Genomic DNA, 13121 nt, shown 5'->3' with positions numbered 1-13121 from the left:
CTGATGTTGCTTCATGCAGTAGAAGAAAATCCAGGAAACTCTTTATCCCAAAATAAGAGCTGGTTCAGGGATACACCATCTCCCCCAGCAGAGGAGGTGCAGGGCACCCTTGCTCCTCTCGACACCCCTCAGCCCCACACACTAACAGAGGTTACTGGTTTCCCTGGGAGGGGTGGGCAGGCTGTAGGGTATCACATACCTGCACATGGTAAGGAGTATCAGTGGAATAAGAGGGGATGGAAAGAACAGAAAAAGCCTGCTATAGGTAAAGGAGCAGTGAGTGCACTTTGACCAAAGAGAAGGCCAGCTGCTCCCTGTAGGAAGAGATTTGCATCTTTGCCCAATATGTGTGTGGTCCAGAGACTGTCAGTCTAATGATGCGTTTCTCATCTAGTTTAAAGCCCATTTCCTCCCTGTGGGTACCTATTTAAAGGCATGGCAAGGCAGTTACAATAAATAAGAATCATGCAAGCATGTGCTGCTCACCATAAATCACTGCTTGTTCTTTGGTTGGCATAAAAGTTGGCCTAACAGGAAACTCTCAACCTATTTGTGTTATCTTTTAGAGTCTTGTTGATTCATCTGCTAACAATACTGCAATTACTAAACTCACATCCAAAATTCTGTGTACCTTAAAGCATTTCTATAAAGTTGTATCATTATTCCTATGTCACTTAGGCTGATTTGCAAAACTGGTCTGATAAATTTCACTTTGACTCCCTTTCCATTCACTTTTTGTAGGGGAAAACCATTGTTTTCTTAACCTGAATAAAACAAAAAAATGGAAATTTAGCAGTCAGGATTTACCTTTACTCTCAGGAGTCTATATTCCTTAATTTGCATAGAACTCTAACAATCAGATGCAAGAAACTCATCTCCCAACCACGTTAAGCTCCTACCTTTGTACCTATACAATTTCTCTGATCGAAATGTCTGTTACATTTGTGTCTGTAGAATCCAGCTTCACCACAAGGCTCTAGAAACACTCTACAAAACAGAGCTAGCAAGAAGGGAGAAACAATGGCTGGCAACTTTTTGGCTGTTCATTTCAACTCCTGAAGCATTTTTAAAGTAGTCTGAGAAATGAAGCAAGCAGTGACTACTTTTTGGTGCCTCTCAAGGATCATCTCACATAAGGATTTTACTAAAATGTTTGCTTACCTCCTCTGTGATGTCAATCTTCAAAACTGCTGTGGTACTGAAGGACGGGGAGCCTCGGTCTTTGGCCTGCACCACCAGTGACCATATGCAGTCTTTGTTCTTTGTGATGTTGTGGATGATGTCCAGGGAACGGATATAGGATTTCAGCTTGATTTCCCCAGTGCTTTGGTCTATATCAAATACATTCGCTGGATCTGCTTGCATGATGGAATAATCCACAATGTTGTTGGGTTCTTCTGCATCTTGATCTATAGCCTGGTAGGGGAAGTTTAAAGAACACGGGTGTTATTGTTTGTGTCTTTGCCTGAAGACAAAACACTAAAAGTTTCTGAATGTTCACTTCCAATAATGTCCATGCTGTGAGATGACTGGGCTGTTTTTGTTTCATCTTGGAAACAATTTCCCCTTTTCTGGCATTAGTTATGCTATATTTTCTAGACACAAACAGCAGGACTAGAGTTCTTTTGTATACGTGATTTATATTTGAGATTAAATAAAATCAGAGGAAAAACTGAACCATAACCTATCTGTAGGATGCAAACGGTGCACTGCTGGGGAGTTTCTCACACCGTGTGGGGGACAAGTCTGAAGTGAATAGACAACAATGGGATTAGCTCCACACTATGAACTATAGGTGCCTTAATTTTTGCACTGTGGTATTTATTCTACTAACATTAGGTGTTGTGTAATCACACTTCACTATATGCATCCAAATATCTGTAACACAGGATATTCTGCTCTTTTGCCTGTCAATTGTAATTGCATTTTTTAACCTCTTGTTCCACACTGGATCAATGAATACAATTCTGCAAAGCGAAGGGAAACGAGTTGTATGTTTGAGCACAAAGCCATGGCAGGAAGGTTAAGTATTCAAAACCCTGCACTTTCATTCACTCATCTTATTTGTGCTTCTTATGATCACTGCATAATCCAGGATCTTCCACCAGCTGATGGTTCAAATACTGTAACAGAACTTTATCTTTTGCCTATAGAATTTGTTTCTCCTGCTCAGCAGTCTGCAAATAGTATCATTCCGTGCTTTAATCCATTTGTTACATACAAATGGATGTACAAAATAAAACCCCAGGAAAAGCCAACTTTCAGGCATTCATCATGATCCCTGAGCAATAAAAGGCAGAGCTGGAGCTTTTCCAAAGCACTTCGCAACACACTGTGTCATCTCTCACCTCTATCTTCACTGGTGACCCGATGATCATCGTCTTTTCCTGGATGTTTTCATTGAACTCTGGCGAGTGGTCATTGACATCTAGCACAGTGATAAACACTTCAGCCAAGCTGTACTTCCCATCTGTGTCCTCTGCCTTCACATAGAAATTATACTTTGAGTTCACTTCAGCATCTAATACAGCCCAGGGCTGGGTGTAAATTATACCTGTTGATGGGTGGATTAGGAACCTGGAAAAGAAACACGGAAAGACTTTTGAGTTTTTTGGTTACTTAATGTGTGTTTGCAGCCTGGAGCAAAGGTTGGCTCTAACACTGAAATGCTGTGCCCGAAGACTGGAACTCTTCACCTAACTCCTGTCTGGCTGTATTTCCAAATCATTCTCTCTACATATTTTTGCTAGTTCCTTTAGGCTTGAAAGACAGAGAACTAACAGTGTCCGGTATTTTTCTATCTATTGTGCATTTTAGGTGCATTTTCTGTTAAAGCCTTTGTCCTCAGAAAATGCTCAGTGTGATGGCCTTCTCTCAAAGTGATTTCTTTGCATTAAAAATTAAGGAACTGGTTATTTTCTTCCAGTTTATAACTACAATGTCCTGCATATATTAAGATTGATTGATATCACCTCAATAGCTACGGGAAGCATACTGCATATCATATTTAAGCTCTTTGCTTCTCAGAATGGGTAAGAAAAATGGCTGCTCTCAAATCCCCCAAAGTGCAGGACAAATTATCTCCTCCAAAAATAATCACTTTTCCATAGACTGACCCTGGGATGGAGTGGGTGTTCAGATTTATCTGTACCAAGTTCAGTTCTACATATTTGTAATTACCAAGACATTGTCAAAAGTGTCAGCCAAAAGCTTGGATTTATAGAGAAAATACCAACCCAGTGTCTTTTTAAAATGGACTGCCAGTGTAGGCTCCAAGCAGTAGGGTTTTTAACAGATGTAAGGTTTTATGTACCCTTTAAGTAACGTACAGGATAACAAAATATTTTCTGCATTCCAACTGTGACCTCAACTGAGAGTCATTATAAAATGGGCACTTTGAAACCCAGAATCTTCAATTGTTTTCATTACCCTGTTGAATACAAGTGTTGATGAAAGTCAAGACCTGGAGGTAGACAGAGCTGTGCAAACTCTTGGTAAGAAACAGTGCCCATGTTGAGTGTCTCCTCGGCACCCAACCCAGTCTAACCATGCAGAGAGGCCTCTCATCACCCCCATTTTAGTGCAAGAACAGAAGCACTGAGATGCGAAGAGATTACAGCAGTGCACCCCTCTCCCACTGGCAGCTTGGATGTAGATTACCAGAGTAATGGTTTTATCTTCAACAGTTAACACACTGTTCCTCTTAGTCCAGTATAACTCATCTTTCTGTCAAGGCAACTGCACATCCACTGATGGAACCCCTGAGACAGAAAGAATGATGCCTCTAATTGAAACTCTCAAATTTGCATCAGGCTCCGTGTTCAGCAGATCTGGAGGTCCCAGGGCTCGGAGACTGAGCCAGCCTTGCAGAGCCATGCTATTCTGGCACAGAGAAAAGAAAAAACACCCATACTTACAAAAGAAAAAAATTGCCTTCACAGCTTAAATTCTGCATTCAACAGCACAACAACAGTGAGTATGAGCATCCCCATAATTCCAATCAGAATAAAGTTGCACCCACATTTTTTTTTCTAAATCCTTCATCAACAACCTTCACAAGCTTCTTTGCACCAGCTGCTACATACTAAACCTAAGAGGTCTGCCTGCATGACATGACCTTTGCCTGCTTGTGTCTGTGCAGTTAGCAGCTGGCTTAAGGACTTAGTGAAGAGCTCAAAATAATCCATCCTGAAAATGCTCACATATGTGTATCCTTCTGGCTACAGAAGAGATTCACCCTGAACATCTTGGATTTTGGACTTTGATTGTGCCTCTTAAATGGCTTTTACCTTAACAGGAAGAGTTCAGCTTTAACTCCAGGTGGATAATGTACGGAAAAAAATGGATTCTGGGGATGAGTGCCTGAAAAGCTCATTCATTTCCAGTATTCTGCCCTGCAGCCCCTCCGTGTCCAGGAGCTGCAGGTTCCAGCAGTACCATCTGTGATGGCAGGTGGTGCTAGCCATGGCTGGGAGCCCCGACCCGTGGGCCAAGACAACTGCTGGGATGGAAGCAGTGTGGGAGAAACCAGTGTTCAGGTGTTCTCACCTCAGCACTGTCCCCAAAGACAGGGAGAGGGAGTTGGACATCATTACAAAATCAAGTAAGCATCAGATTACCTTCTTCCCTGATACAGGACTATTAGGTTTAAATATATGAAATGCTTTGAACACCCAGTGCAGCTGACCTCCAAAGCTAAAGTTTATATTCTTGAAAATCTTGTTGTCTTTCATTTATTCTGACAAGAGTTTAAACAGACCTATTTGTGCAGCTATATGGAATGGGAAGGGTTGTATTTTTTTTCTCCAGAAGTGACTTTGCACAACAACCAGACCAAACCCACCAGTTTCTCTTACAAGTGTTTTTCAAATGGTGATTTAAAAGATCCTCTGTATTGGTACTTCAGCTGCCTGATGTCTCTTTGAGGGTTTGTGGGTAAAATTCCATGGGTTCATGAAGCAGATGTTTAATGATCACACTATAGTTTTTCTGTTTGGTTTGGTTTTGTTTTGGTTTTTCACAGAACTTACAAGGAACATGGCATAAATGTCTTTGGAAATGAGAAGGTCGAGAATGAGCCTGTTTTGGTGTGGGGTTTGTTTGTTTGTTTGTTTGTTTTAATGCCTTTAAAACTCTGCCTAGAGATATGTAGGGTTTTTTGTTTGTTTGTTTTGTTTTGGGTTTGTCTTTTTTTTTCACTTACAGATCTGCTCCAGTTCCATAGATGGAGTACTTGACTTCTCCCCAAAGTCCTGAATCTGGATCTGTAGCCTTAAGAAAATAAAATAAGAGAGTCATCCTTTACTAAGTTTGAAAAAAAATTCTTCATTTTTCTTTCAATAACAGGCCATGTAGAAACCCAAATGCTTCCCCCTCTTTTTGCCATTACATTTTTAGGAGGAAATCACATAAACAAACGTGCCCCTAGAAAAATGCAAAGTCTCACAAAAGGAAACGCCCCTGGCCGCCCCAGGGAAGCTGCTGAGAAGCCGCCCGTGTCCTGGCCAGGCTGGTGCCCGGGCTCTCGCAGGGACAAAGCCACTAGATGGCTCCAGCTATCGACTTTTAACACGTCCTTCCTTTAATAGAGATGAAGCTAATCTCAGTGACACGAACGAACTGCCCACTCTCAAGCTTTCCTAATTATCAGATAAATATTAATGTATATTCCCTAGACAAAATTATGTACGTCATATAGAGAATTTTTTAAGCCTCTCTCTGCTTGTTTAATTGATTCAATTTAAAGTAACGCATAACAAATGTTTCAATCTATACACAATATTTCAGCTTTGTTTATCTTTTAATCACTCTTGTGCCTGTGTGACTTTTAGTAATGCAGATACTACACCAGATGATGTCTTTGTTCCAGACTCTCGTTGGCTTCCTTTCTTAGCTCAGGTCTAGGAAATCTATTGATTTGGTTACAGCTATTTCCATAAGCTCCCGCTTTTCTGGTAGCTGTGAGGAGATGCTATACTATACCGTTGAATCTGGCCATCAAAACTCACGGCAGAAGTGGTTGCTTCATTAGTCTTCCTGTTTCAATATTCAAAAACTAGAACAACGTCTTTGATTCCTGTATGGTTAACGTAACACACCTGCAACCCTGCTGATAGGTAGAGGTTTTTTGTTCTTTGACGTGAGCTTGTCAGCTTCTCTCACTCCATAATTTTGACCACAGGCTACTTTAGGACCTCGTAACTGTTCCTAAAACATTTGCATCCCTGGGACTTCTGCCAGAATTGCCATCCTGAGTGCTTGGAGTATCTCAGTTTGTCAAGTATATTTGTGAATCTGGGTCAAGTACTGAGTTGACATCACACAACATTAAATTTCACATGGACTCCTCAGCTATGCTGTTCTGTGTACCTTGGCTCAGAATAACTAGTTTTGTTGCTTTCTTTTTTTCCTGTCCACCTCCTAGATTTTTATTTTTTTTTTTAATTCCTCTTGCTGCAAAGATAGTATGTTTCGGGAGTCTCTATTTTCTACAGATTTCCTATTAGTTTCCTCTAATAGCCTTTTCTGTATTGTTCATGTTCCACTTGCTTTCATTCCTCAATCCCTGAAATTTGCCTTCAGCACTTTCTTATTGTGATTATTTAATTTTCTTTCTGACACGCAGTCAGGCTGTGCTGGAGATCTCTGGCAACCTGCCTTCACCACCCTTACCCCTGAGGCCTCTGAAGGTGACTTGCATCACCTGCTGAGCCCCACACGGCCAGGAGCTTTCTCAGCTTTCTGACATGAGAGCTCTTTCCACTCCTAGGAGCGGCACTAAAGAGATACAGCTCACATCAATGGCTGAAAATGCTTCTCCAGCACGTAGGGCCCATGCAATACCCTGACTTTCTTCCTAAGAAAATTTTTCTTTCCCAGCTCTAAGAATTTCAATGTTATATTCTCGCCTTCATTAACTGTCTAATTATGCTTTTAGCAGCCAGATTTCTTCCAGGAGGAGGAGACTTATACCAACTAAGCAGCCATCTTGTTTTCTTCATATGTGTACTTTAGCAAGAAAATCTAGTAAGTCCAATTCCACTTAGTCATAACTGAATCTTCCTGATGGACACCAACTTGACTGGGGCTTTCTTAGTACTCACAGACCACGTGATTTGTCTTAAAAGCAAATGGTCTTTAATTAAAAAACAAAGTAAATTTGTTGTTCTGAAAAATGGTTGCCTCAAACCTTTTTTTTTTTTTTTTTTCCCCAGAAGTGTTTTTGTTGTTATTGTTGTTGATTCTGGAAAGGAAATGGAGTTCAGGCTGGAAGCTGAAAGATGAGTAAGACTTGCTGCTTGCCACTGTCCACTATTTTTAAGGTACTCGAACTGTCACCACTGACACGTAGAGCAGAGGCCATTACTTAAGAGATGAGTGAAACTTACTGTAACAGCAACTACGTTTGAGCCTCCTGGGGAGTTCTCAGGGATCCTGGCGATGTAGTAGTCGGAAGAGAACTTTGGTACGTTGTCATTGGTATCCAGCAGGTGTATCACCACATCAGCTGTCGAGCTGAATTTCTCTGGTGTGTTCACTTCTATTGCAAGAAGCTAAGAAGGGAAAAAACAGGAAATTACTAAGCAGTAGCTATTATTACTTCTTAAAGGAGCTTTCTTCCACTACCCATGGCACATTGGTGCATTTTAGCCTGGTTGGACCAGACAGCTCCGAACAGGGAGATAATGAGCTGGGTCAGCGTGCAGCTGTGGCTTGTTGGTGCATGCTTGCAATGGGCAATCAAGCTGTGGGAAGAGGACTTCTCAGTATCACCTCTTCGAGCTGTTCCTACTGTGTGAACACTAATAACGGTTGGAAATAAACAGTGAAAGGGTTCTTGAAGAAATTAATCTCAAAGGATTGCTTGCAATTACTGTAGGACACATCTGGTCTGAAAGGGCAGTTTGGTCACTGAGTTTCTGTGCTGACTTTTGTGTTTGGGAGTAGGGCAAAAGAAATTTTTCAAGGGACAGTCATACAAACATCAGGAAAAACCTGCTCAGGAACAACCTCAGCTCCTAAAGCAGCAGAGAGATAAAAACCTTACTGCTTATTGTGCACCTGAAGCTAGAATTAAATTGTAACGTCTGCAGTAAAATAATCCAGAAATAATCTGCTGGAATCAGTTCATCTTAGAATATCTTATAAAGGCTTAGTATTTTTACTTGGTTTTCTACATTCACTTTTTATGCCCTCTCCTTTTAGCAGCCATAGTCCACCTATGTCAACACACTGACAACATCTTTCTTCAGGGATGGATTTTTGTCAGCTCACTTGCCTGCAGAGCTGCATTGTTAGTTTTATGCATAGAGGGAAAAAAATAGCATGAAACTATTACTTCCCAGGACTACATATCAACAACTAATACAAGTGCCAGAAGAGCAAACTGAAATGTAGTCTTTCAAAGTGGCAGGTAAATTTTTAAAATAAGGTTTGATTTTGGCAACTGGAGATAATTGCAGCCTCATCCAGTCCTGGTCTGCAGGTGACGTGAGCATCTGCAGAATGTGAGGGGCAGGTCCAGGCTCCTGTCAAGGTGGAATGCGCTCTAAGCTGAAGGAGATGCAGGCGGGAGGTTTGGCCCAAAAAGCATGTCAGCCCATGACAAGGCGGGACAGCAATATCTGGCCTCTGTGGCAGGGGCACTTGAGATCTGTGAGGCCAGGCTGGAGGGATACAAACTACTACAGCTGCCATGCCTTGCAAAACCCACTCTAGCTCTTTGACAGTTGAAAAAGAAGGAGGTCCTGACTGCCAACTACATTTAAGAGCCAGTTCTAAATGCAACATTGATTTTCTCTAGTAGCTTTTGCTTCAGGTAGTTTTTCAGTGCATCTTCTAGTGAAATTAGTTTTGATTCCTCTCTTGCATTTTACTGTTCAATAACAGACCAGAGGAGAGGACTCATTGCTTACAGAAAAGAAAAACTGAAGATATCATCTCAAAGCTGCCATGGGATACATGTTAAACAGAAATAAGAATATATTTAATCCAAAATTCTAAACAGAATGACTACGTTGATGATTAAAACTGGGCAGGAAGCAATTTTAACTTTTCAGGAAAATGGAGATGGCAATGAGGTCTTTATAAAGTATTTGCTGCCATATATTACTGCCATAGCATCCAGCTGTGCCTTCTTCATTTGAAATCTAGACAAAGGCTCTGCATTTTAGCAAACCCTTATGGTCTTTCTCCAGTAGAAATAATTTAATACACATCCTCCCCCTCGCCCCTGCTAAGTGATTAACTGCTTAAGCTAAAAAAATATATATCCTTTTTCTTGGTAATTAATTCTTTCAGTCATCATAGCAATCACATTAACTACTTTGATTTCTATCAGTATTCATGAGGAGGTCATGTGTAACTTCTTTACTGGTCTTTCGGTAGTTTAACCTGAATAAATGTGCACTTATTATAATTAGTTTTCTAGCACTTTATGGCCCTTTCAGAATCTTCCATTTTAATGGAAGTAATGATGCCTCATACTTTTGTAGCATCTATAACCTATGAAGCTCAAAATGACTAAGGAACATCACGAGAAGAGACATGCAGCATACTGCAGTGAAATGATGTGCTAAGGACACAAAGCAAAACATGCAGCAAGGGTGAGAACAAAATCCAGGAAGCTGACTTCTGAATGGTGCTAAAAATGCCACTTTCTGCCCAAAATCAAAATTACCATAGGTTAATACTTAGTTAGATAGTTTTGCCATTAAAAAAAAAAAAAAAAAAAATTACATGGATTGCCTACACCATTCTTTGCAGACAGAAATGAATCATCTACACACATGCTCAGAGGCAGCTGACATAAACCAGACTACTTAATTATCTTGTTGATGAGCCACATTCATTAGGGAATGTGATAATACAAGGGTCCAGCTTTTGGATAAAAGCTGGTTCCTGTATGTCTGGCATGGAGCAAGGGTGAGATAGCCTTAGACCAGCCTGCAAAGGGCCAGGTAGATACAGGTACACTGACAAAGGCAGTGAGCAATTTTGGGATATTATCTTCCAGTCAGCTGGGGTCTTCAGCCAGCCAACATTCAAAAGCATGATCATGAACTGAATTACTTAGGACTAAGCAGGCAAAGTTCTGGCTCCAGAGAAATTAGGATTTCATCCCATTAATTTATCATCATAAGATCAGAAATAACATCCTTAGGGTTCAGTCTAGAAGGACTCAGAGCCACCAATATGTACCGTTTCCATATAGAAATAATACTCAACATTTTGCACTGACTGGACTAAATTAGTCCACAGATGCATTCATTAAACCTTTGGAAGTTCATGAACCATGGGCAGAAATGAATTTCCTTTACATGGAATATAATGACACTGACAACGCATCAGAGAGCTCCAGGTGGATTAAGAAGATAAATCACATCAGATACATAGGCCATTGTACACATATCATATACACAGGCAGAGTGGACCCAGAAAGCAGATGTACCTTGAAGGTTAACACCTTGAAGTTTTCATAGTCAATGGCAGCAGAATTTTCCACTATTATTGTAACCTGAGCCTCATTCAGGACAGTTTGAGGAACCACTCGGAAGATGCCGCCAGGTCCAACAAGACGGAGGTTGAATTTAGCATTGGCTCCCTGTGAATGAAAGCAGATATGACATTGTTTTCAGCAAACGATGCATTCCTTACAGCCTAGATTGGCTCTCTTTCTTCATGCTGCATAAAATTAGAACGAGTCCGACTACTCAGAGCCCTCTGCTCTCCAGCCCATGGTGAGAGACAGCTAAGAAGCTTAGTTGTATAATCCCTCCAGCTCTGGTCACAAGACAGACACAGATTTTCTTAAAATAGATTGACAAGCTTGGTTATTCTTTCAGTCATAATGGAAAAACCCTGCAGCAGGACTAGCTTAAGAGAGGGACTCTTGTGGCAAGCAGCCTTGGGCTTTGTGCCACACGTTGTGAGCTAGTGAGAGACAGCACCGTGTGCACATGGGTAGGCAAGTTCTGCATCCTCCTGGCTCCTGCCAAAGACAACTGAACTGCCCGATCAGGACCCCTCAAAAATCCAGCCTGTGTCCTAAGAGCGCACAGCCCAGCATGATGATGCAGAGCCACAAAGATGTGCAATTTTCAAACAGAGGTGGTACTCCACAGTTTGCACCGACTGGATGAAGCTAGCCCAGAGTTTCAGCCACTAAAACTTTTGGAAGTTGATTCACCTGAAGGAGAGAGGAGCTCCACTTGTGCAGAATAAAATGTGACACAGATATGACAGCTTCAGGTGAACTGCAAAGCCAAATCCCATAATACAGAAAAACCTTCTAGCTGGAGAGGACATGGGAAGCAGAAGTGTCTAAAAGGTTACCACCACTTGGGTGCAAGTTGGGAAGAGTGAGCCAGTTGGTCAGACCAATTCATTTAAACCAAGCTGGAGCATGGAAAAGATGAAATGGGAATTCTCAGGGGAGGTGGGAAAATGAGTTGAGCCCACCTCGCCAAGTCTCTGAGTTCACCAATTTCTCAAGCAATGTCATGTTAACACTGTGACAAACCAGCCATGTTCACTGCCTGGCTGGTGCCATCTTCTCCCCCTAGCATCAATCTTGATGAAGAATTTCTAATAATAACTTTCAAGCAGGGTAACTTTACTTTCAGCTGTATCCCTGGAGGCCTTGTTATGAGTTCTTGCTGCAACCCTAGTTCATGTCAAGAGGAAGAGTGTTCAGCAGTAGCCCCAAGGGAAACAGAATGATCTTGGATCCAAACTCAGTCATTTGCATTGTTTGATTGTACAAACCCCCACAGCTACAGAGACAACGACACACTCTCTTAATCTGGGTAGTAAAGCCAAACACACAAAGCCAGAGCTGCTAGAGTATGGAAAATAGTGCTGATGGGGACAACAGACGATCTGACCATACAAAGTCCTCTGCACCCGGGACTGTACGTGACTGGAGGGATGGTGGCATAGGGTGGGCAGAGAACTGCCTCCCTCCAGTGTCTGAGTGATTTCTGACAGTGATGAGCACCCAAACCCAGAAGTGCTTGAAGGAAGCCATGCTGCTGCATGTCTCCAAGCAGACAACAGTGGGACACAGGAATGACTGAAGGAACAACAGCACTGAGCCCTACACTGTGTCTGTCAGGTGAAGAGAGCTGAAGGAGAAATGTCTGCATGATGTTCTTGCAAGTAAAGATGGCATTTCCATCAAACTGTAAAACTGTAAAACTGACCTTGCCCACAGCTTCCTCCTCCTCCCCAGTACCATCCACTCCCCCAAATGAAAGAGTCACTGATGGCTGTGACATACGTTTAATTTTCTTCTCTATATAGTCCTCTTGTGCTTAAGGGAAAACATTGCATTCTATGCCTTAAAAGAAAAGCAAGCTATCCCCCAGAGTGATGTCTTACACTGTACTGGAAAGCTTCTTGAGAAATCTACACAGTATATTTAGCAATGTTTTCTGCTTATTTTATAGCCTAACTTGCAGCCTGAATATTTTGGCAGCCTACGTATGATAAATATATATTTTGTCTCTAATTAGAAGAGATGGGTTTTGTTTCTTTCCTTCTGCCACAACATCCTCTGTGACAATAGCAGGATAGACGTAGTGCTGCTTTGAAAGCAATCATTTATCTGCTTGCTGCAGAGCAGCAGGAGGGAGGGGGAAGAAGCTGGTGGGTTTGACAGAGTACAATACAGTCAAAACAGCACAATACTGAATGCAGTTGTATAAGAGCACTCTTACCAATAGTCATACAGTTCACCGATGCATTAAGCTTTTCTCTTGTCACTACCTAACCTCAGGCTAACTCAGATGGATGCTATTCATACAGTATTTAGCCTAGGGATCCCTATAGCAACCATCACCATAGTATCTACGGGCATCATAGGTTAGTTAGATAGGCTGAGATGGATGGAGTCTTCTTTCCTTTTCCTTTATCTGGTTAGAGTTAGTTTAGTTCTGGAATAATTTTTAAGATTATCTAAAAATATGACTCCAGGGAGAATGACGTACCAAAGCATGCACTGTAGACTCTGGCTGTAACATAAGGGCCAGAAGGATGATATGTTGTATATACAACCAATGTAAGGGTTCAGAATGTACTGTTTTCAGCAGGGGCTGAGAGGATACAGAAAGCAATTGCAC

General features: G+C 41.6%; 2 protein-coding genes across 2 annotated transcripts in view; one reads left to right on the top strand and one right to left on the bottom strand.

Annotated features, from left to right (window-relative positions):
- Positions 1-13121, top strand: part of NCOA4 (nuclear receptor coactivator 4) — a 397571-nt gene that overhangs the window by 341580 nt on the left and 42870 nt on the right. The gene's annotated exons all lie outside the window — the stretch shown is intronic.
- Positions 1-13121, bottom strand: part of CDHR1 (cadherin related family member 1) — a gene marked incomplete at both ends in the record, with an annotated part of 44506 nt that overhangs the window by 6596 nt on the left and 24789 nt on the right. The window contains 5 exons of the mRNA XM_082052227.1: positions 1162-1416; positions 2349-2577; positions 5204-5271; positions 7389-7553; positions 10451-10603. Of these exons, the coding sequence (XP_081908353.1) occupies positions 1162-1416; positions 2349-2577; positions 5204-5271; positions 7389-7553; positions 10451-10603 (870 nt within the window). The remainder of the gene's footprint in view (positions 1-1161; positions 1417-2348; positions 2578-5203; positions 5272-7388; positions 7554-10450; positions 10604-13121) is intronic.

This window comes from Streptopelia decaocto (assembly GCF_964273445.1).
Source record: "Streptopelia decaocto genome assembly, chromosome: 5".
In the NCBI taxonomy this organism is placed as follows: domain Eukaryota; kingdom Metazoa; phylum Chordata; class Aves; order Columbiformes; family Columbidae; genus Streptopelia; species Streptopelia decaocto.
This window is presented reverse-complemented; position numbering and strand designations above follow the sequence as displayed.